Source organism: Stenella coeruleoalba (assembly GCF_951394435.1).
Source record: "Stenella coeruleoalba genome assembly, chromosome: 12".
Taxonomy (NCBI): Eukaryota; Metazoa; Chordata; class Mammalia; order Artiodactyla; family Delphinidae; genus Stenella; species Stenella coeruleoalba.
In genome coordinates this window covers 47,413,597-47,434,709 of record NC_137158.1, presented here as the reverse complement: position 1 = coordinate 47,434,709, position 21,113 = coordinate 47,413,597, and the positions used below count along the sequence as shown (strand labels likewise).

Genomic DNA, 21,113 nt, shown 5'->3' with positions numbered 1-21,113 from the left:
TTGCTTCCAATCTACTCTCAACACAGAGACAAACTGACCCTTTAAAAATGTAAACCAGGTAACACAACATTGTCAATCAACTATACTCCAAAAAAAATTTAAAAAAAAAAAAGAAAATGAAAAAGCAATGAAGTGATCTAAGAAAAATGTAAATCAAGATATATCACTCTACTACTCAAAACCTTCCGATAACTTCTCATTTAAAACCGAAGTCCTTGCAATGATTTGCAAGGCCCTCATATATGGTCCCTGTCATTTCTCTGATTTATCTCTTACTACCCTCCTCTTTGCTCCCTTTACTCCAAATGCACTGGCCCCCTCGCTATTCTGGGTGCTCCCTCTTCAGGCCTTTGTACTCCTCTACCTGGATCACTCTTCCCTCCCATATCCATAGGCTTCTCTCCCTCACCTTCTTCAAATCTTCGCTCAAATGTTATCTTTTCAGCAAGCCCTTGAATAACCAACTTGCCTGACCAAAATTCCAGACTGACTCTGGAACTTCCTATGTCCCTTCACTGCTTCATTATTCTTTATAACCTTCTTACTACCTTCCAATATATTATAAAACATACATTTTGTATAATTATTTGCCTCCTTTATTAGAATGTAAGCCTCATGAGGGATGGATTTTTTTTCTGTTTTGTTCACTTCTGTTTTTCCAGCACCTATGCCAGAGACATAGCAGTAAGTATCTACTGAATATGAATACACTATAGGCGTGGCTTAATACGCCTCTTTACCAAGAAAGGAAAGAATCTACAGACAAATGAAAAGTAACTTTGATCAATTTTCAGGCACTGAGGCTAATTTAGATAAAGCATGCCTTAGATCAGAATTGCAAGTATAAATGATCCAAGTTCTCTCTACATTTCCTCAAAAGTACTGAACTGATACATAATCAGTTTACCTTTGATAGTACCTCAGGCAATGGATAATAGTCTATCAGCACACATATGTTTATGATTCAACTTTATTTCTTGTTTCTAACTCTCATTCTCTACTTTACAGATTTAAAGAATTATATACATTTATTTCTACAGTATTTGAGGACAAATTGATGGATTCAAAGAGCTAAATGATGCTGGTCAATTGAGTCTAACCAACTAGGATTCTATACAGCAGTCATAAGTATATTGTTATCTTTCTAAATAAGTTACCTGTTACATTGTCTTTTGTAATCATAACAGAGGAGATTTTACCTGTTTGTTTTCAATAGCTCTGTTATCTCTTTCTATAAGTAAACTTTGAAAAAACCCTTCAGTGATTGCTTGCCAGCTGAAGCAGCCAGATCTGCAATAATTCACCAACCTGGTTTAAGCAAATTTGTCTGCCTTTGTTTGAGGGATTAAATCTGTTGATTATCTGGACTCTCAAGGGAGAAGAGCTGAGCTTGTCTCTTACATAATGTCTTATTTCCCACTCAAACTCACCAACCTCTTTATTTCTGCCTATATTGATGTGAAACCTATACAGGGAAATACTCCCATTCCTGAGCAATCTTGCAGTTTTTCCACTAATAACCTGTTCATATGACAGAGTTTCTGAGTTTGTTGTCTAATTACTTATCATTTACTTTGGCCTGTGAAACAAACTGCTGCATGTGAAGCACATATAAAAAGTTATTTATCCTTAAAACACAGACATGTGACATTCACAATGTGAACTGTGAACCCGATGGAGTATGTTGAAAACAAATAACAGGTCATGAACAGTCTGTTGGAGCTATAATCAGCCAGGTGCTTACTATTCCACCTCGTTAGGAGTGGAGGGTGGAGAATGAATAAATAGGGGAGCAGGTCTCACTGATTCCCCAAACAAATCCTCCTTCTGAGATCACAAACCAGAGAAAACCAATGTGAACTTGGAGTTTCTGCTTTTAGCTTGTGAGTGGGATTTACCAATATTCGGCTTTCAGAGTTCCTCTGGGTGCTGCAGGTTCCTAAAGTTACACGCACCCAGCCAAGAAGGGCAGTCTAAACTGTAGCCACCCATTTTTGTGCTGTTCCAATGTACTCATTCATTTGTCCAAAAGCTTGTTATTGAGTGTCTACCATGTGCTAGGCCCTGTAAAAGATACTGGATATAGCCAAGTAACCCTATGGACATAATCTCTATCTTTATAGAGTTTTAAAATATAATGGAGCAGATGGGCAGTAAACAAATAACTAACTGTGAGAGATATTAATAAATGCTGTGAAGAAAATGAATAAGTTCTCTAAGGAAGTGACAGTTAAAGCCAAAACCCAAATACAAACAGGTTGAAAATACTCTAGTATCAACATCTGTAGGGTAAAAAAAAGATTATCTTTAGACTTTTTCAACTTTGAGCTCAACACAGTAACCTAAGAAGGAGTAGGTTTCTCACCAACATAAGCATCTGTTGTATGCAGAATACTTATTAAGGAATGTGGGGATACAGGAGCACAGTTTGCCAATTCCTGAAGAAAATTTATTCTATAAATTATGCATTATTTATTTACCATAGAGAAAAGAGAGCTAAGCACTTGTCTTGGACTATGTATGTACACATCAAAAAACTGAAAAGTAGGGCTTTCCTCGTGGCGCAGTGGTTGAGACTCCGCCTGCCGATGCAGGGGACATGGGTTCGTGCCCCGGTCCAGCAAGATCCCACATGCGGCGGAGCAGCTGGGCCCGTGAGCCATGGCCGCTGAGCCTGTGCATCCGGAGCCTGTGCTCCACAATGGTGAGAGGCCCGCGTACCACAAAAAAAAAAAAAAAAAAAAAAAAAAATACCGAAAAGTGAGATGTTCACTCAATCAACTAATTGTATCAACAGCATGAAAGTAGTGATTCAGCAGATTTGTTTTTCCAGTTTAGCTTGATATTGAAAATGGCTTTAAAGCATGTGTAACTTATACAAAAGATGAAAGCCTTTTAACTTTTTTATAACTCCACTGAAGATAAAATATAATTTGACATTTGAGATTCAATTAATACATAAAAAGAAGTTGAGGCAATGATTGGATACTGAGGCAAATCCTTTGGGATTTTGATCTCCTTGCCTATTTTACAATTAGGGATGAGCTGGGTGACAGAAGTACTTTTATAACTGGAAGAGTAATATCAGAGCTAAAAGAGAAGATGATGAAATGCTACATTACCATTCCATGTGAGATTATGAAAGGTAGATCTAAATGGTAACCTAAATTATTAAAGTTCTCCTCTTAAGAGGGAAACACACACACACCCTCAAATTACAACAAAATAATTATTTTAATGATAGCATTTTTTGCATGATTGGTAGAAAAAAATAAAATGAAAATAGCTTTGAAAAATGAACATTTGGCCTGTTCTGTTCTGAACTAATGAAACAGTATAGACTGTTTCTGCTGCTTAACTTCACTGGAAAACAACAATCCTTCCCTTCATTTTGTGGCAAGTAAGGTAAGGAGGCCTGGTCTTCTTAGGGTGGTGAGCTAGTTGTGCTCTGCTTTGCGATGGATGAGAAGTACTTTGTGGGTCTTTTGACTGGTGGTGTTAAATGATGAATGGGTATCAAACAAATGATGAAGTTGTTGGTGGAAGATTAGTGGGGATGATTTGAATTACAAATAGGTAACAATAAAGGCAGGATCATTATCTCAGGAAACATTCCTGTGTTTCCTGGGAAGCAAGGCTCAAGTTAGTCATAATAGACAGTAGTGCTTAACTTCTCTGGGGGAAACAGACTCTGATAATCTGATAAAAGCACTGAATGCTCTCCCCAGAAAAACCCATATATGCATGTTCACTCAAACTTTTTATGCAATTTTAAGGGATTCACAGACTTTTATGAAGTCCATCCATAGACATCCTAGGATGACCTGAGTAGGATAATATCCTCTATGTTGAACATTAAAGAAAATTAATTCCCTAATGCTAAAACTATATATTACATAAAAAAGTGCTAGGAGAGAAATTTCAGTTACAGACAGGAGTACAGCAGACAGGGTATGATGGAGCAGAAGTGTTGCCGTGATAACTGACAATTCAATGTGGAGTACACAGTGATGGAATACTGAGACAAGCTGAGTACGTACAGGGGAACAGGGGACCCAAAAGAGGAAAGATTGCAAGACAACCAAAACTTGACTCAATTGTTTTATAAAATTCTTAAGAACCAACTCTAAAATTATTGATATATTTGAAACCCAACTAAACAAAATCAATTACTTAGCTATGCAGCCAACTGGGTCCACTGGGAATTTAGGCCTCTGCCATCTAATTCTACCTCTAGCTGAAGTTTGCTGAACTTTGTGACTTACAGAACAATGGTATCCCTCTAGCATTCAATGCTGCTTAAGCATCATATTAATTGATAATTTGATTTTTGCAAGTGAATGATAATAGTAATAGGCCATCTAAGATGCTGATCATATCTAGTGACTACTGTAGCTCAGATTAGCTTACTGGGGCTGTAGTAAGTCATCCCATCGAAGTGCTACAAACTAATGATATAGCAAAGTACCCTTACTCGTTGATTTTACATCCCTTACTATACTTGTCCCAACAGGGCAATGGTGTCTTTATAAGAATTACTTGGGTAGTGCTATCACTTCTGTACTATTCCCTTTAAATAATATTAGGCAGATATCTCTTCATATAAAGATAGTCACAAAAAAATATAGAACCTTGAGATCAAAAGGAGGAGTAAGCTACTGCCATCAGTAATTCATCTCTCAAAACTTCTTCCAGTTTTTGTCTTTCAGAAACAGTTAAGGCTAAAAAAAAAAATCTTTTGAAATAGTAAGACTTATTGTTGTCATTTTTAAGTCTTTGTAAATTGCAGAAAATGTACAGTAACTGTAGATTAAAAATGATGGCTAAAAGTTTTGTCCCTGGTCCAAAATCAAATCTTGATAATAATAGAAACTACAACAATGAGGATAACGTGTCCAGTGAAATTCTGAAGAAATTAGTATACTCTGTATCTTCCTTCACCCTGAACTCAGTAATGGATTTATATTTTAGGGAGACAATAACCAGCTAATGGTTCAATTATAAACATCATCATTTCTACCAGGCATGCATTTAAGATGTTTGAGAAAGAGCTCTGAACAATGATTTAACCAATTGTGGAAAGCATTCCAAATTTAGGAATTAATAACTTTCAGTTTGATTTTGGGAAGGGGAAGGAGGGAACTGCTATGTTCTGAATGTTTATGCCCTCCCAAAATTCAGATGTTGAAACCTAAGCCCAAAGCTGATTGTATTAGGAGGTGGGGCCTTTGGGAAGTGATTAGGTCAGGAGGGCAGAGCCCTCCCAAATGGATTTGCGCCTTTATAAAAGCAACCTTGAAAAAGCTCCCTTGTCGTTTCCACCGTGTGAGGTTTATAGCAGGCTCTCGGCAGACACTGAATCTGCCAGCGCCATGATCTTGGACTTCCCAGTCTCCAGTACTGTGAGAAATAAATGTTTGTTGATTACAGGCCACCAAGTATATGGTATTTTTGTGATAGTAGCCCTGATGGATTAAGACAGGAGCTACTTATTGAGTGCCAACTAGAATATAGGAGCTTTACAAATCAAGTCAGCTCAAGTTTCAAAACATATCCATGAGATAGAGTATCTCACTTATTTTATATATGAGAAAATTCTTGCTCAGAAAAGTTCTGTAACTCATTCATGGTCACATTCATGGTCACCCAGTCTGTCAGCTTCTGAAGCTTGAGCACTTTCTGCCACATGACACTGAATTTTACAGGACAAAGGCTTTTGAAAACTTTTGTTTTCCTACTTTCAGAAGGCTCCTTTATAGAAATAGATTTTCCAACTTAGATTATATTTATTAAAATAAGAAAGTCAGGGGCTTCCCTGGTGGCGCAGTGGTTGAGAATCTGCCTGCTAATGCAGGGGACACGGGTTCAAGCCCTGGTCTGGGAGGATCCCACATGCCACGGAGCAACTAGGCCCGTGAGCCACAACTACTGAGCCTGCGCGTCTGGAGCCTATGCTCCGCAACAAGAGAGGCTGCGATAGTGAGAGGCCCGCGCACCACAATGAAGAGTGGCCCCTGCTTGCCACAACTAGAGAAAGCCCTCGCACAGAAACGAAGACCCAACACAGCAAAAATAAATTAATTAATTAATAAACTCCTACCCCCAACATCTTCTAAAAAAAATAAAAATAAAAAAAATAAGAAAGTCAGATAACAAAGACCCTAAATATTGTTAAAATTACATCCTAAGAGATCATGGGCATAACTTTTGTCACTGATTTTTCAAATAAATGTCAGGTCTGAGCAATATGGTCACATGAGGGTCATATCTTCCGAATCATTCTGAGTTGCTTAATAACTATTATATACTTTTGATAGACAATTATCTGAATTTCTTATTTTTTAGTATATTTTTACCAAAATCATCTTTGAACTTATAATCATAGCAGATCTTGGAGATATCTGAGCAAAATAACTAAATTCATGAAAACATAAATTTAGCCAATTGCACACATACACAAATGAATAATAAAGATTAATTAGGTAAAATGCAATTGCTAAACATCTGAAGAGTCTTCAGACTCCTGTATATTAAACTTTCTGGACAACTGAAGTTCACTGGATTGGATCCTAAGAGGAATTCCGGCCGCTAGTAAAAATGGTAAGACTTAAGGAAACATGTGACACCGTGTGAAGGGCTGTGACTTCTCCACCCTTCAGCTGGCACAGCTCCACACGTCAATGGAACCTAAGGATAATTTCAATGATGAAAAATATCATAATTGCCACTGGACTCTTTTATTTTCTGAAATTCTTTTAAATGTATCTGCTACCCATCAAATAAACTGGATGTATTAGATTTAGAATTGCTTGCCCATGATATATTCCTCCTTAAACCAATGTTTGAAAAAGACTGATTTTAAAAAGTAAATTTAAAATTTTTTAACTTCTTGATAGTGCCAGTTACTGAGGCTTATCTATCTTCTGTTAAATTCTATAAGATATCCACAAAGTCATGTTAGTTCAGATTCTGAAGCACTGAGAACATGTAGCCTGAAGAGTTCCAAATGTATAAAAATAGAATCCACAAATAGTGTGGAAACGTCAATGATCTATGACAGAACTTTCTTGTTCAAAGCAAAATACTACTACATCAGACAAGTTTCATCTCATGTTTAGTTTTGCCCATCACCACAGAAACTACTTATTTCTAACACATGTGAACTCATAGTGATAAATGCCTAAATATAACTGAAATTCATTTTTTACATAGAGCTTTTCTATTTTTCTAAACAGTTTATAAGCTACTTTTCAGCTTTTGTGCCTTGAATGTGATACCTTGGAAAATGCAAAACTGTCCATTTCTTTTTGTTTTTTTTAATTTTTCAGAATTTTTTTAATTTATTACTTTTAAAATTTATTTTTATTTTTTGGCTCGTTGGGTCTTCGTTGCTGCACATGGGCTTTCTCTAGGTGCAGTGAGCAGGGGCTACTCTTCATTGCGGTGCGCGGGCTTCTCACTGTGGTGGCTTTTGTTGCGGAGCACGGGCTCTAGGCACGCAAACTTCAGCAGCTGTGGCACGTGGGCTCAGTAGCTGTGGCTCGCGGGCTCTAGAGCGCAGGCTCAGTAGTTGTGGCACACGGGCTTAGTTGCTCCACGGCATGTGGGAACTTGCCGGACCAGAGCTCGAACCTGTGTCCCCTGCCTTGGCAGGCGGGTTCTTAACCACTGTGCCACCAGGGAAGTCCCCAAACTGTCCATTTCTGAAGAGGGAAAACTTTCCCAAACTGCTCCCTCTTGAAGATTCTATATCTTACTTCAAAAGAAATGCCAGCATGACTCAAAGCCTTTGACATGTCAGTTGAGTAAAAGATGCTTTCACAGTGAGGAGCTGTGTTTCTAATTCTATCAGCTTTACCTGGCATTACTGCCATCACACATCAACAACCAAGTGTGAGAAAGTCTGCTATGTTCTTATTGGTGAAGAACTGTTTTGACTGTCATCAAGGATGTGAACACTGAGTGTTTCTGGCCCTTAACACTATCTAATACGTTATATGGTGTTTACAGGTGAAATAAGAATGATGTTGCTGGCACTCTGTGAGCTCAATGATTCCTCAGAACTCGCAAGAAGTGAGCAAATGAGATAGAAACATGGCACTACTGATAGTACTGATTACCTGTTTTGTGATTATTTTTGCTACTTCCCAGCCTTGCCAGACCCCTGGTGACTTTGTGGCTGCCACTTCTCCAGGGCATATCATGGTGGGAGGTTTGTTTGCCATTCATGAAAAAATGCTGTCCTCAGAAGGCTACCCCAGATGGCCAGAAATCCAGAAGTGTGTTGGGTGAGTAAAGCTTCAGAGAACACATTTAGATTTCAAGATTATGCAGTGAGATGAGGGCATGTAAATGTTTACTTGTGTTAACATCTAAATTATTTTAACAAAATTTAAACTCATATATTTTTAAGTTGCATAAAGCTAAGTCTTGCTATTCTTCCTTACAAGAAAGATATATTAGCGCTATATGTATAATCAACCTCCAAGTACAGAGGCAATGAATGCTTCCCATTAATATATTTATTTGGATTTTGCCTATAAAGAATAACCCCTGAAGTCACAGGAGAAAACCAATAAGACACAGTAGCCTGTCCACTACAAGCATAAATAGCACAATTATATTCCTATCACCCACAAATGTGGGTTGTTTCAAACATGGATCTTTATTTAATTCTTTGTTGAAAATAGACTGCACTTAAAATTTTTCTCCATACTAACATTTTTGTCAGCACTGTATTTATTTCATTCTTGAAATCGTCTAATTCTTTCATAATGAATTAAGAACCCTACTTCAACTCAGAGTGTTCCTTCTTCCTTGATGAACACTTTATATCGTGAAAGCTTGACTACAGAAGAGACATTTGTCACGGAGTATTATAGAAAAATAAAGCTGGATGGAGGATACTACAGATGGTTTTCTTTAAGGAGAACAGGCTATTTGAATTCTAATTTCAGTTTGGTGACAAAGTAATTTTGTAGATTTAGGCAAATCATTTAAACTCTCTGAGTTTCAGCTTCTGATTTTTCTCTTCTGTAAAATAAGGGCCTGGATAACTTTTAAAGACAGGCAGCATCAGCTTCTGTTGCTATAGCAATGTGATCCCAGTGCTTCCTTCTAACTCTCAAATCCTGATTTCTATCTTGATACTTTTGTATATAAATTTAATCTCCTCTTTTCCCCTCCTTTTTTTAATCACAAAGTGTTTAGCATGCCCTCTATGAATGCTTTCAGGTGAAATGTGATCCCACATCACTCTAAGATTCCTTCCTGGCATTAAGTTGGGTATTTTGAGCTACTGTCATCTTAATCATTGATTATCAGGAATACCAGCGAACACCCCGAAATAGTTAATGAGGATTTTTCAGAGCACTAAATAGGCACTGCAGATTTAAGGCCTACAATCATAGGCCAACAAATAAGGATGGAAAATGATAAAAAAAAAATCATTTGGTCTAATAAGCAAATTTATTCTGGAAAAAGAAAGTCACTGAACATCATTTTGCTTTACTGTCACTCCTTGGGAGAAACAGTATTCATTCAACATTGAACAACTATTTATTAAATGCCTACATTACCTAGGTCGCATTCTAGGCATGGGGGGATCCTGAGGTAAACACCAAAGGGGTTCAGACTCTCATGGAGCTAACATGTGGGGGACTCTGAAAATATTACACATTTTATTTGCCAGACAATTCATTACTTTAACCTTTCTTCTTTGTTTCTTTCTTTAAATTAAACATTTAATGTTCATTGCCAAACTTCACATTTAGATAGTCTGTAATGACAAACAGCATTATCCAAATATTATTTAATTTATCATAACTAAATGAATTAAAAGAAACTTGAAAATATCAAAACCCTGAACAACAATATCCCCTTTTATTCATTCAAAAAGTATTTATTGAATTCTTACTCTGTATTAGGCACTGTTTGTAACCTTCTGTATAGAGTGGTGGGTGAAATAAACTTAACAGTAAATCAGTAGTTACTGGATGTATGCTCTGGAATAATCACAAGTCCAGAAACCAACTGGAAAAACCCACTAAAGGGGAAATATCTATGCCTTGGAACTGAAATAGTGCATGTTGTCTAGGAGAAAGCTATTGTGCGTTTACCCAGAGCCTGTTTTATAAGTCATTCTTAAGAGTCTTATTCGTCTGGTTTCCAACCACAATAGATTAGCATCACAAAAGTAAAAAAAAGGGAGAGTCTATAAAAGCAGATTCTTGGACAGCAATAAAATGCTGACATCTAACTACAAAAACATCATCATACTGTAGAATACTAAACTGAATATTCAAAATGATCCTGAAATTAACCACGAAAAGGTTAAATCCTGTTCTGTAGACTCCATTTGAGAAACTGTGGGTTCCTATATACTCTTTTTTTTTTTTATTTTTTATTTTCGGCCACGCAGCATGTGGGATCTTAGTTGCCCAAACAGGGATCGAACCCGTGCCCCCTGTATTGGAAGCACGGAGTCTTAACCACTGCACTGCCAGGGAGGTCCCCTTATATACTCTTGAGAAAGGTTTCCATCAAAAACTATTTTTAAATAAATAAAGTTTAGATCCTTCAAGAGGTAAGTGTCACCAATTCATAAATTGTCTATTATACGGCAGAAATGAGAATAAAATAGGATATCATCATGTCTGTAGAAGAGTTATGTTCTAATTTCAAAAAAACTTGTTTCTCAACAGCTTTGAAATATCAAATTTTCTTCAAACTCTTGCCATGATATACAGCATTGAGATGATCAATAATTCAACACTATTATCTGGAGTCAAACTAGGGTATGAAATCTATGACACTTGCATAGATGTCACAGAGGAAATGGCAGCTGCTCTGAGGTTTCTAAGTTCAACTGCTCCAGAGAAATCGTGGAGTTTAAGTGTGACTATTCCAGATACACGCCAAGGGTTAAGGCTGTCATAGGTGCTGGCTACACAGAAATAACCATGGCTGTCTTCCGGATGTTGAATTTACAGCTCATGCCACAGGTGGGTTTTGTTCTACCTCCATACTTTGGGTTTGATCATATTCTTTATCATGAAAGGATCAGGGTAATCTGGGAAACGAGTGGGGGAGATGCTTTTACTTTAACCTTTCTTTCTCTTCAGTAAAAAAAAAAGGATGTGCCCTATTATGGATAGCATAGTGATCAAAGCACTAAGGGAGTAGTCATCCCTCAATCTGTCAGGTCTAGTTTCTGACAGTTTTCAGTGTGATTTGGATAAGACAGAAACTTCTGATCACCTCAACTGCCTTGTTTCTAAAATAACATCAGTCAGGTACCATGAAGAAAACTGCAGGGGAAGTGAGGGGTAAAGGGGTGTGGAAGTCAAAGAAGACTCTCAAGGAGGTGACGTTTAGCCTGAAACTTGAATGAAAAGGGACAGTCAAGAGGAGAGTACCTAGGCTGAGAAAGCAGTAAGTACAAAGTTGAAATGTCCAAAGAATAACAAAAGGTCAGTATAGTTAGGTCAGTTTGAGCAGAAAGGAGCAGAGTAAGAGATGCATTTGTAGAGAGGGGTAAGGGCCGGGTCATATAGCATCTTGTAAGCTGTGGTATGGTTTGCACTTTGTTCTGAGTATGATGGAAAGGCTTTGAGCAGAGACTGTGAACTACTGAGCTTCCTATAATGCAAACCATTAACCAGGAAGTAAGCAAAATGGTCTCTGAAAGACCAAAGTGTGTATTAGACAGCCCTGCACTAAGTCCTTGCACATTACTCAGAGTCAAGCAAGCTCTCTTGGCTTTGATTTTGAACGAATTAATCTTCATATCACATCACTCTGTAACTCACTAGGTCATACTTTCTAAGATCAAGGAAGATTAGAAGCAAAATGTTAGAAAAGGCTTATAGTCAGATTATCAAGAAATCACCATCTGATAGAAGTGAACAGATAGAAATATATAAATGTATAATATAAGTACATAAGAATTCAAAATATATAACTTTCTGGAGCTAGACTAAGTAAGTGCATATACCCATATAAGACTCTGAGAGTTCCATTATATTATAGCTTAGAGAAGTTGATAATGAAAAGTTTAAGTCCAAAACAAAACAAAACAAAAAGAACTATTCCCCCAAATATCTCAGAGATAAGGCTTTGGCTCAAAATTTCTAGACTACGTATAAAGTTAGTTAAGTGACAAGTAAGAAAAGTAGACTATTTTTAACAATGGTTGTTTAATGTGAAAATGTAATTTCCATGATAGACCACACAATAGGAGAGGGGACTCTCTGTGGTAACACGGATTTTGCAGAAGCCCGGGCGGCACAGTGAAGGTGAGCATAGTTATGTCAGGTACTGGGAAGGGAATTAAGGTTTAGTGAATGTCCACTGTGTGCCACTATCCATTTAAAACTTCTCCTTCAGTCTTCACAAGAATCCTGTTGTTTCACAGGGAAAGAAGTGTTAACTAACTTTGCCAAATTTATTGGAGTCAGGATTCTAACAGTTTGTTTGACTCCAAAGCCTATTGTCTTTCCCCCATACCATGTAGCTGCTGTAAATAGTAAAAAAAAAAAAAAATCACTGAAGAAGTGGCACAGTGCAATTGCAGCTGTGGAAGGTAATAACCCTCCCTAGAATAAAATCACCAAAGCTGTAAATTAGGCAAAACTTTGCACACATTAGGGAGGTCTCCTAAAATGCTGCTGCTCTTTTGAGTAGATTAGGAGTCCGAAAACTATTGAATGTATAGCCTGTGGGTCAAATGTGGCTCTCAAGCTCTTGAGATGTCAAGCTAAGCATGATTTTTAAATTTTTTAAAGGTTGTAACAAAAAATACAAAAATAATATATGACAGAGACCACACATGACCAACAAAGCTTAAAATATTTTACATCTGGTCCTTTACAGAAGAAAGTTTGCTGACCCCTGGACAGATGATTATTTGTCTGGATGATTTATTTTACCTAGAATAAAAATCATCAAAGTTGTCATTTATACACATTTTGAACAAACTAGGTGTCTGAAAATTCATTTTGCTTATTTGACTGGCTGCATTTTCCCATATTTATCTCTAAGTATTTAAAAAATATCCACTATTGGCCCTGGCCTGAGACATAAGATAGATATAAATGGATATAGGAGTGTAGATGGAGATTTAAGATAGAGCCTAAACCCTTGAAGGGCTTATACTATACACAGTACCAAATGATTGAAAAGCAATGACCCTCAACAGTCACCAGGTACTAAGTATCGTGATTTAAGCCATTTATAAAGTAGTTCATTGAAGGGGAAGGATGGAAAGGATCAAAGAATTTAGAAAATGTTATGGAAACTCACAGAAATCAAAGAGAAGAATATCTACTATGAATAGCCACCTGCAGCTCATCAACACCGTAACTAAAAGTTTCTGTCCATTTCCAGGTGAGTTATGAATCAACTGCAGAAACCCTAAGTGACAAAATTCGCTTTCCTTCATTTTTACAGACTGTGCCCAGTGACTTCTACTAGACTAAAGCAATAGCCCACCTGATTCAGAAATGTGGATGGAACTGGATTGGCATCCTAACCACAGATGATGACTATGGACGACTGGCTTTCAACACTTTTGCAATTCAGACCTCAACAAATAATGTGTACATAGCCTTCAGAGAAGTTCTCCCAGCCTTCCTCTCAGATAATACCATTGAAGTCAGGATCAGTCAGACACTTGAGAGAATCATAGCAGAAGCCAGGTTAATGTCGTTGTGGTATTTCTGAGTCAGCTCCATGTTTTCAATCTCTTCTGTAAAGCCATTGAAAGGAATATAAATAAGTTCTGGATTGCTAGCGATAACTGGTCAACGGCCACCAAGATCACCGCCATTCCTAAGGTTAAAAGGATTGGCAAAGTTGTGGGGTTTACCTTTAGAAGAAGGAATATGTCCTCTTTCCATTCCTTTGTTCAAAATCTGCATATGTTTCCCAGTGATAATAACAAGCCCTTAAATGAATATGCCACGCTCAAGGCTCTGCCTGTGCATATGCTAAGGACAGTGATCTGAGTCAATGCATTTCCAACTATTCTCAGGGGACTTTGTCCTACAAGGCTAACGAGGATATAGAAAGGAACTTCTCGCTGAGAAATGACTTCCTGTGAGATTACACTGAGCCGGGACTTATTCACAGTATTCAGCTAGCAGTGTTTGCCCTTGATTATGCCATTTGGGATCTGTGCCAAGCTCGAGACAGTCAGAACCCCAATGCCTTCCAACCATGGGAGGTACCAACTCACATATCTGAGAAAATTCCCCTACCATCATTTCTCTCCTTTCTTTAATCTGCAATATTTATATAAACTGCTCTTAACTGTATTCCTTTTATAAGTAGATACTTGCAGTGTTTGAATAACCTGAATTTCTATCACTAGTTCTTTGTTCTTAAGAATAATAGAGTTTTTATTTTACCTTCACCTCCTACTCTGACCCACCAAAGTCGTGTTCTTTTAATTTCCAAGAAGACTCTGTTGATAGTGCTCTTTTCCTTTGGTTTATGTATTTGTATCTGATCTTGCAGTTTTTCAAAGCTTCAAATGATTATCTCTTTTGATGCTCTTAACAAACACAAGACCAGGCATGTTTAATGATCCCTTTTATTATTGCTAAATATTATGCATAAAGAAACTAAAGCTGAAAGTACCAGAAATATGACTCTCGTCTGGGTCTTCTGACTCCATACCCTCTGGTTTTCATGGTATCTCTGGTGGTTATAGTCCTAATGCCTCCAGTTATGACTCTTACTTAGGGCAGTCTCCCTAGGACTCCAGTCTTCTTCAAATGAATGTTGTTAGGTCAGTCGTAACTAGTCCTATGATATCTCAGGTTTAAATGAACCACTAATTGTGTAAAAGAAGTCTTTCCCTTTCTTCTCTTTGATTAGTTTGTAGAAACTCTAATTAAAGCATAATATGGCCCTATTTAGTGAAATTTTTCCATTGTGTTTTTAAAATGTTCATAAACAAGGCATTTAAAAGCAAACTGCTGCTTTATATGATAAATTTTACTCATTAGAAACAAATTTCTCACTAATGTGTATTCAAAGCCAAACCTGTCTGTCTTAAGGCAGAATCATGTTCCAAAAAAGATATTTATTTTACATTTGTTAGGGAAAAAAGGTAAAAGGGAATAAGATCCAATTCTTCTGATCACATAAGTGAATGTCCATGGCAAGCTGTTTCTACTTTTGTCATTCTTACTTTAAACACCCACAAACACAAGCTCCAAGTGATCAGCTTACATCTGGGTGAATCATGTGATGGTCATAGGGTGTTTTAAGTTGCTCATTTTAAAACAAGTTTTCACCTTGTAAATGCAAGGCAAGAAAAACCTAATGAAGAGGTAAGACTAGAGATTAGAATTTTTACTTTTAATTAAAACTCTCTTTAAAATATGTGTGTATACACACACACACACACACATTTATATGTCTAGTGATTTTTACTGTTGTGGCCTCTCCCATTGCGGAGCACAGGCTCTGGACGCACAGGCTCAGTGGCCATGGCTCACGGGCCCAGCCGCTCCGCGGCATGTGGGATCTTCCCAGACCGGGGCACGAACCCGCATCCCCTACATCGGCAGGCGGACTCTCAACCACTGCGCCACCAGGGAAGCCCTGTCTAGTGATTTTAAGATAACAGTTTGAAAGCATACTCTTTGTAATGTAAAACTTTAATGAGGGATTGGTTTAAAAAAAAAAAAAAAAACTCTAAGTTAAGTGGACCAACATAATGAAACCACTACATGGAATTTTAAGAATGAGAGGTTGAGAAAGAGTAATGGAGAGAAAATAGACAATCAGAGACAGATGGGATAAAGGGGAGGAGCTATAAAAAGACTCATAAGAGAAGAGAAGTACAAATAGCAATAGCTATTTATCCTCTGGGAAAGTATTTTAAGTCAGGAGTAAGTCTCAAACATTCTGAGGAAAAATCTCGAGAAAGTATAATTGAAGCAGATCTTCTAAAATGTTTTATTTAAACACTAGGAACCTGGGGTCATTGTTTATTGCCCCCCACCCCGGGAGCATAGTAATCCAGAACAAACAGAAACAGACTGGAAAGGAAGAATAGGGGAGTGCCTTACTCCTTTGATCACAAGTGAGCCATGTCTATGCCAGAATTAATTGGACAAATAATGCAAACAATTGTCTTTTTAGGAAGAAATCTCCATAGACATTAAATTTAAAAGATCAGCAACATTTAGGGTCACTAATCAAAGGTATATTCCTAAAAATTATTTTGTCCCCTGGCAAAATTCACTAATATTTAAATAATACTTTCTGAATGATTTTAGGTTCAAATAACTTTACAGGAGTTAGTTTTTTCCAATATTTGAGGATAATCCTTACCTTGGCTCCACATTTGGTGATGTCTGTGAGCAGTATTCAGGGATAGCACAGTCATACTTGTTTTATCTCAACAGATTTTTTTTATGTTCCTCAGATGTGTATGAGAATACCACCTCCTTGTTGCGAATAGTGATTTTGGTTTTCTTTTTTGTTTTCCTCTACTGTGGATGATATACAAGGTAGTGAGTGATGTATGTGGGATGAGAGAATGTATAATAGTCAAACTACTCTTTACACAATTATTTGGCAAATATTTGTTGGGTGTCTCAATGTTCCAGCCATTGTGTTGAGTGCTGAAAATATTATGGAGAACAAGACAATTCTCTCCCTAAAGGAGTCATGTGTCTAGAGGAGTAAACAATCAAACAATTAAGGAGCTGATCACAGTGCAGAATAATGCATTACGATGTTTCATATAAATACAAGATGGTAGAGAAGCATATAATTGAGGAAACTAATCCAGCATTAGCAATTCAGAGAACATTCTCCAAAGATCATGACATCTCTGGTGAATATGATAGATGGGTAGGAGTTAAGCAGGACAGAAATTCCCCAGCAAAGTCACAGAGAGAGAAAGCATGGCATCTTCAGGGATCAGAAAGTAGTGCCATAGAACTGGAGTCTTTTGTGGAAATTACAGGCAAATGAGAGTGGAGGGCTAGTGAAGCATCCATCATCAGGGCCTTATCAATCAGAGCGTCTCAAACTTGATTACCTGGTAATATGATTATCATGCTGATGCTAATTCAGTAGTTCCAGTGTGGGGAACCTGAAAGTCTGCACTTCTAACAATCTCTCAGGTGATGCTGATATTGCTGGTACAAAGACCATCCTTTCAATAGAAAGTCTGCAAGCTATGTTTTAAAGGTTTGGACTTGAGAGAGCAAAGGGGAGCCAATTAAAGCTAGTTTTAGACAGAAGAGTGATGTGACCTGCTTTCCATTGTAGAAATAGTATTCCTACTGCAATGTACATTGACTAGAGGAACACAAGACTAGACAGAGAAAGACCAGTTTGGTAATCCAGGCATACAATAAGGGTGCCTTATACTTCAGGTATAAGTGCTACAGGTACTAAGGGTGTGACAATGAGGATGGAGAGGCATATACTTAAGAGGAAAGACGAAGAGTATTTGGAGATAGATTGGATGTAAAGAATGACAGAGAAAAGCAAAGATGTCGCAAATGATTCTAAATTGGGGCAACTGGTGCCATTTATTGAGATGGAAACACAGAGAAAAGTGAAGGTCCGGAAGCGAGAAGAAGTATTAAGCATTCCATTTTGGACATGTTGAATGTGAAGAACTTATGAGGCATTCAAGTGTAGTGGTCCAAAAGTCAGAAGAGACATGAGGACAAAAAGGGAACGATTGTAGAGCAATGAGGAAAATAATAACTAATAATTTTTAAGGCCTACTATACTAAGCATTGACACACATCATCTCTAATCTTTAAATATTATGGTAGTGCCACCGATTCTTGTTCATTGCACTTCGTCCTAAAGAACTGGCAAGAAGAAGTGTTACTGGTGACTGAGAATTGCAGCAGTTTAGAGATGGAGGGGACCTCAGCCATAAGGGTCTGGCCCGTGGGCACTCATAGAGTTAGCAGTGAAACTGTCCCAGCCTTAGTCATGTGCGTTTTTGCTACACCATGGAAAAGTTTACAAAAGAAAAAGACATAGGTTGGGTACCAGACAGAGATGCAAGGCTGCTTCCTTGCTAGTCTCTAATTCGCTCACATAGATACCTCTTTTCACAAGCACAGCTCACTTACGGAGATGTAGTGGACAGCAGAGAGGCTGGGGACATGGAAAACAGCATCAACCACAGCAGCTTAATTGGAGTGGTCTCCTGACCTCGTGTTCTCAGAAACAGGTCATTACCATACAGAGGTGAATTATATAATCATGGAGATGCAAATCCTACTCTCTAAATATTTTAGAGTCAAGTTATCATGAGTTTCAGAGTCTTGATGAAAAATAAACAAACAATGGATGGAAAAGGCCTTAAATAGCTTAATAACTGTAAGCATTAATGTTCAAAATTACCTTAATCCAGAGCAAATGTTCGATAGAATATTTAACAAGTGATGAATGTACTGTTTTGTTTGCCTCCACCCTCTTTCCTGTAAGAACAAACATGGAATTGTGCTAGTTTATTTACATCATACAATGTTATCATTATTTACAGAACGTATATGTGTCAGAAATTTACCCTGTAAAACCTGATTAAATGGAGGAAAAAACTGGTAGAAATTATAGTTCAAACAAAAGAATGGAAGAGGATATGCTCTCTAAACAACTAAGTTCCTGGGGCTTATGTGTGTATATTGCTTAAGGAAGGAACAGAAGAAAAATCAATACACAGGTAGAGATGGGAACATTGAAGGTAGGGCTTTACTTGTTCTATTTTTGTTCCCTCCATATTTTTTGTTCCAGGAAATTGCTGGAATAAGATTTTGTCAGTTAATTCTACCACCTTAGATCTGACATCCTGCTTCTTTAAAGCAATACTAATTAATTTGAATTGATTAAAAGAACTAAGAAACCTGTGAGGACATATAATAAAATCAATATACATGCTTAGAGATTTTGCTAAAGTGATATTTGGTTATTGACATGACTACTGTAGCTAATATATTTACTTAAAATACAATTTGATTTTCTTATATTCTATTTGCCAAAGGGGAAAAAAACTGAAGGAAAGAAACATTCATAAAAGGTTAACTAAGGGACTTCCCTGGTGGTCCAGTAGTTAAGACTCCACGCTCCCAATGCAGGGGGCCCGGGTTCGATACCTGGCCAGGGAACTAGATCCCACACACCGCAACTAAGAGTCCACATGCCGCAATGAAGATCCTGCACGAGGCACCAAAGATCCCACATGCCACAACTAAGACCCGGCACAGCCAGACAAACAAATAAATAAATATTTTTTAAAAAAAGATTAACTAGGAAGAAATAGAATAAGAATAACTCTATTCAAATAGAATAATTTCAGCCTTGTTCCATAGATTTTGCACCCAACAAAAGCCACATAAACATCACAGATATAGATGCACGGGGCCGTGGAGCCAGAACTCAAATGTTTTCCTCCCTCCCAGTCCAGTATTCTTCTCCTGCAGCACAAGCTCAATACGGCTGCCTCATTTGTCAGTAAAACATTTTCTGTTCTAGCTATATTGCATACAAGTTCTCACTGAACAAACTGGGTAACAAGAAAAGTACTTTTTCATTATATTTCTTCTCAAGTTAAAAAAAATCATTTTCTGAACTAAATTGGAAATAGAATTTAGAGATCACTTTACTATACTTTCCATTACTGAAACAGACTTGAAAACCATTGGAGATGAGAAGATCTACACATCCCACCAAACGAGTATGGACTTAGAAGGCAGACACTAGCAGTTACCTTGGGCTCACCAATTAAACTTCTCAGGTAGGGACGCCCCTCAGTACAAACCCCAAGAGCAGGGTGCTGTTGTTACCGGACTGTTGCCCAGGTCTGTAGCTCTGTCCCCTCAGCCTTCATTTTGGGGCTGGTGAGCATGACAGCTACTGGCTTGGATTACCTACTCAGACTTGGCCAAAGGCCCAGGCTGATTGTGACTCTAGAAGGAAAGGACGAATTTCCTGCCTTCCATAACTCCAAATGGCACAGGGGTGATTGCTTTGAGTCAGAAGGAAAAAAACAATGAGGAGAATTTAAATGAATATATTGTTAGGTGCAATGGCAAGACTTCATAATGAAAGTCAAGATGTGTATCCTCAGATAAGGTCCTTCACTCCTTGGCTGGGGCCCTCCTCTGAGAAAAGAGGAAGACGATCCCTGCTCAGCTTGCTTTGCTGAGTTGTTATGGAGTAAAAGGGCATCACAGATTTGAGTATTAGCATGTAATGTATGAATGTCAGGTGACTTTATTAGTTGGTAGATGCAAAGTATTTTTATTTATTTGCAGAACATCCCTATTAGCCAATAACAGGTACTTAACGGTATTAAGCTAATCTCTATTAACCCTTAATCTGTGCCATATACTGGGCTAAAGTGCTTACATCCATAATTACATTTAATTCTTATAATAATCATATTAAGTAGGTTTCATTTACCTCAACTGTGGCCTAGAAAGAAATTGTAACTGCCAAGATCACACCACTAATGAAATATGGAACCAGAATTAGAGCCCAGGCATCTGCCCCAGAGGACCCATTAATTCTGCAACGTGGAGAAAGTAAAGATGGTCAGATTTCAATTTTGTAGGCTAGAGAAGCTACCTCCATAAACATTAACTTGCTTTCTCAAATTCACAGAGCAAGCCTTTGGCAGAAATTCTCACCATTTCTCAAATTGTGGCCTAGTAGTTAAGCACCTTCTCAACTAATTACCACACTCACTGATCCAGAATGTCCTTTTTCTAATTTTTAAGTGATACTCCTGTAAGGCAGTGTTACAGTTGGGATAATGGATACACTTACAATATTTATATCAGTCTTTGCTTCTGTTTTTATTGTTCATAGTTACTTGATGTACTGAAAAATGTGATGTTCACAGATGGAGGGAGTTCATTTCATTTTGATGCCCATGGAGATATGAATACTGGATATGATGTTGTGCTCTGGAAGATCAACAGCCACATGACTATTGCCAGGATGGCACAATACGACCTGAAGAATGATGTCTTCATTGTCACAGACCAAGAAACAAAAAATGAGTTCAGGAATCTTAAGGTAATTTTGCTGTTGGCTGCTTTGTAGCATTCAAATCAATT

At 37.6% G+C, this 21,113-nt stretch overlaps 1 protein-coding gene across 1 annotated transcript; it reads left to right on the top strand.

Moving 5' to 3' along the window:
• Window positions 1–8,094: 8,094 nt before the first annotated feature.
• On the top strand, window positions 8,095–21,099 carry GPRC6A (G protein-coupled receptor class C group 6 member A; the record flags this gene model as incomplete). Its single annotated transcript, XM_079939609.1, is given in 9 exon segments — window positions 8,095–8,288; window positions 10,704–10,855; window positions 10,858–11,003; window positions 13,387–13,470; window positions 13,474–13,690; window positions 13,693–13,970; window positions 13,973–14,098; window positions 14,102–14,224; window positions 20,863–21,099. Coding segments are annotated over 9 exon segments (1,557 nt in total).
• Window positions 21,100–21,113: the final 14 nt, after the last annotated feature.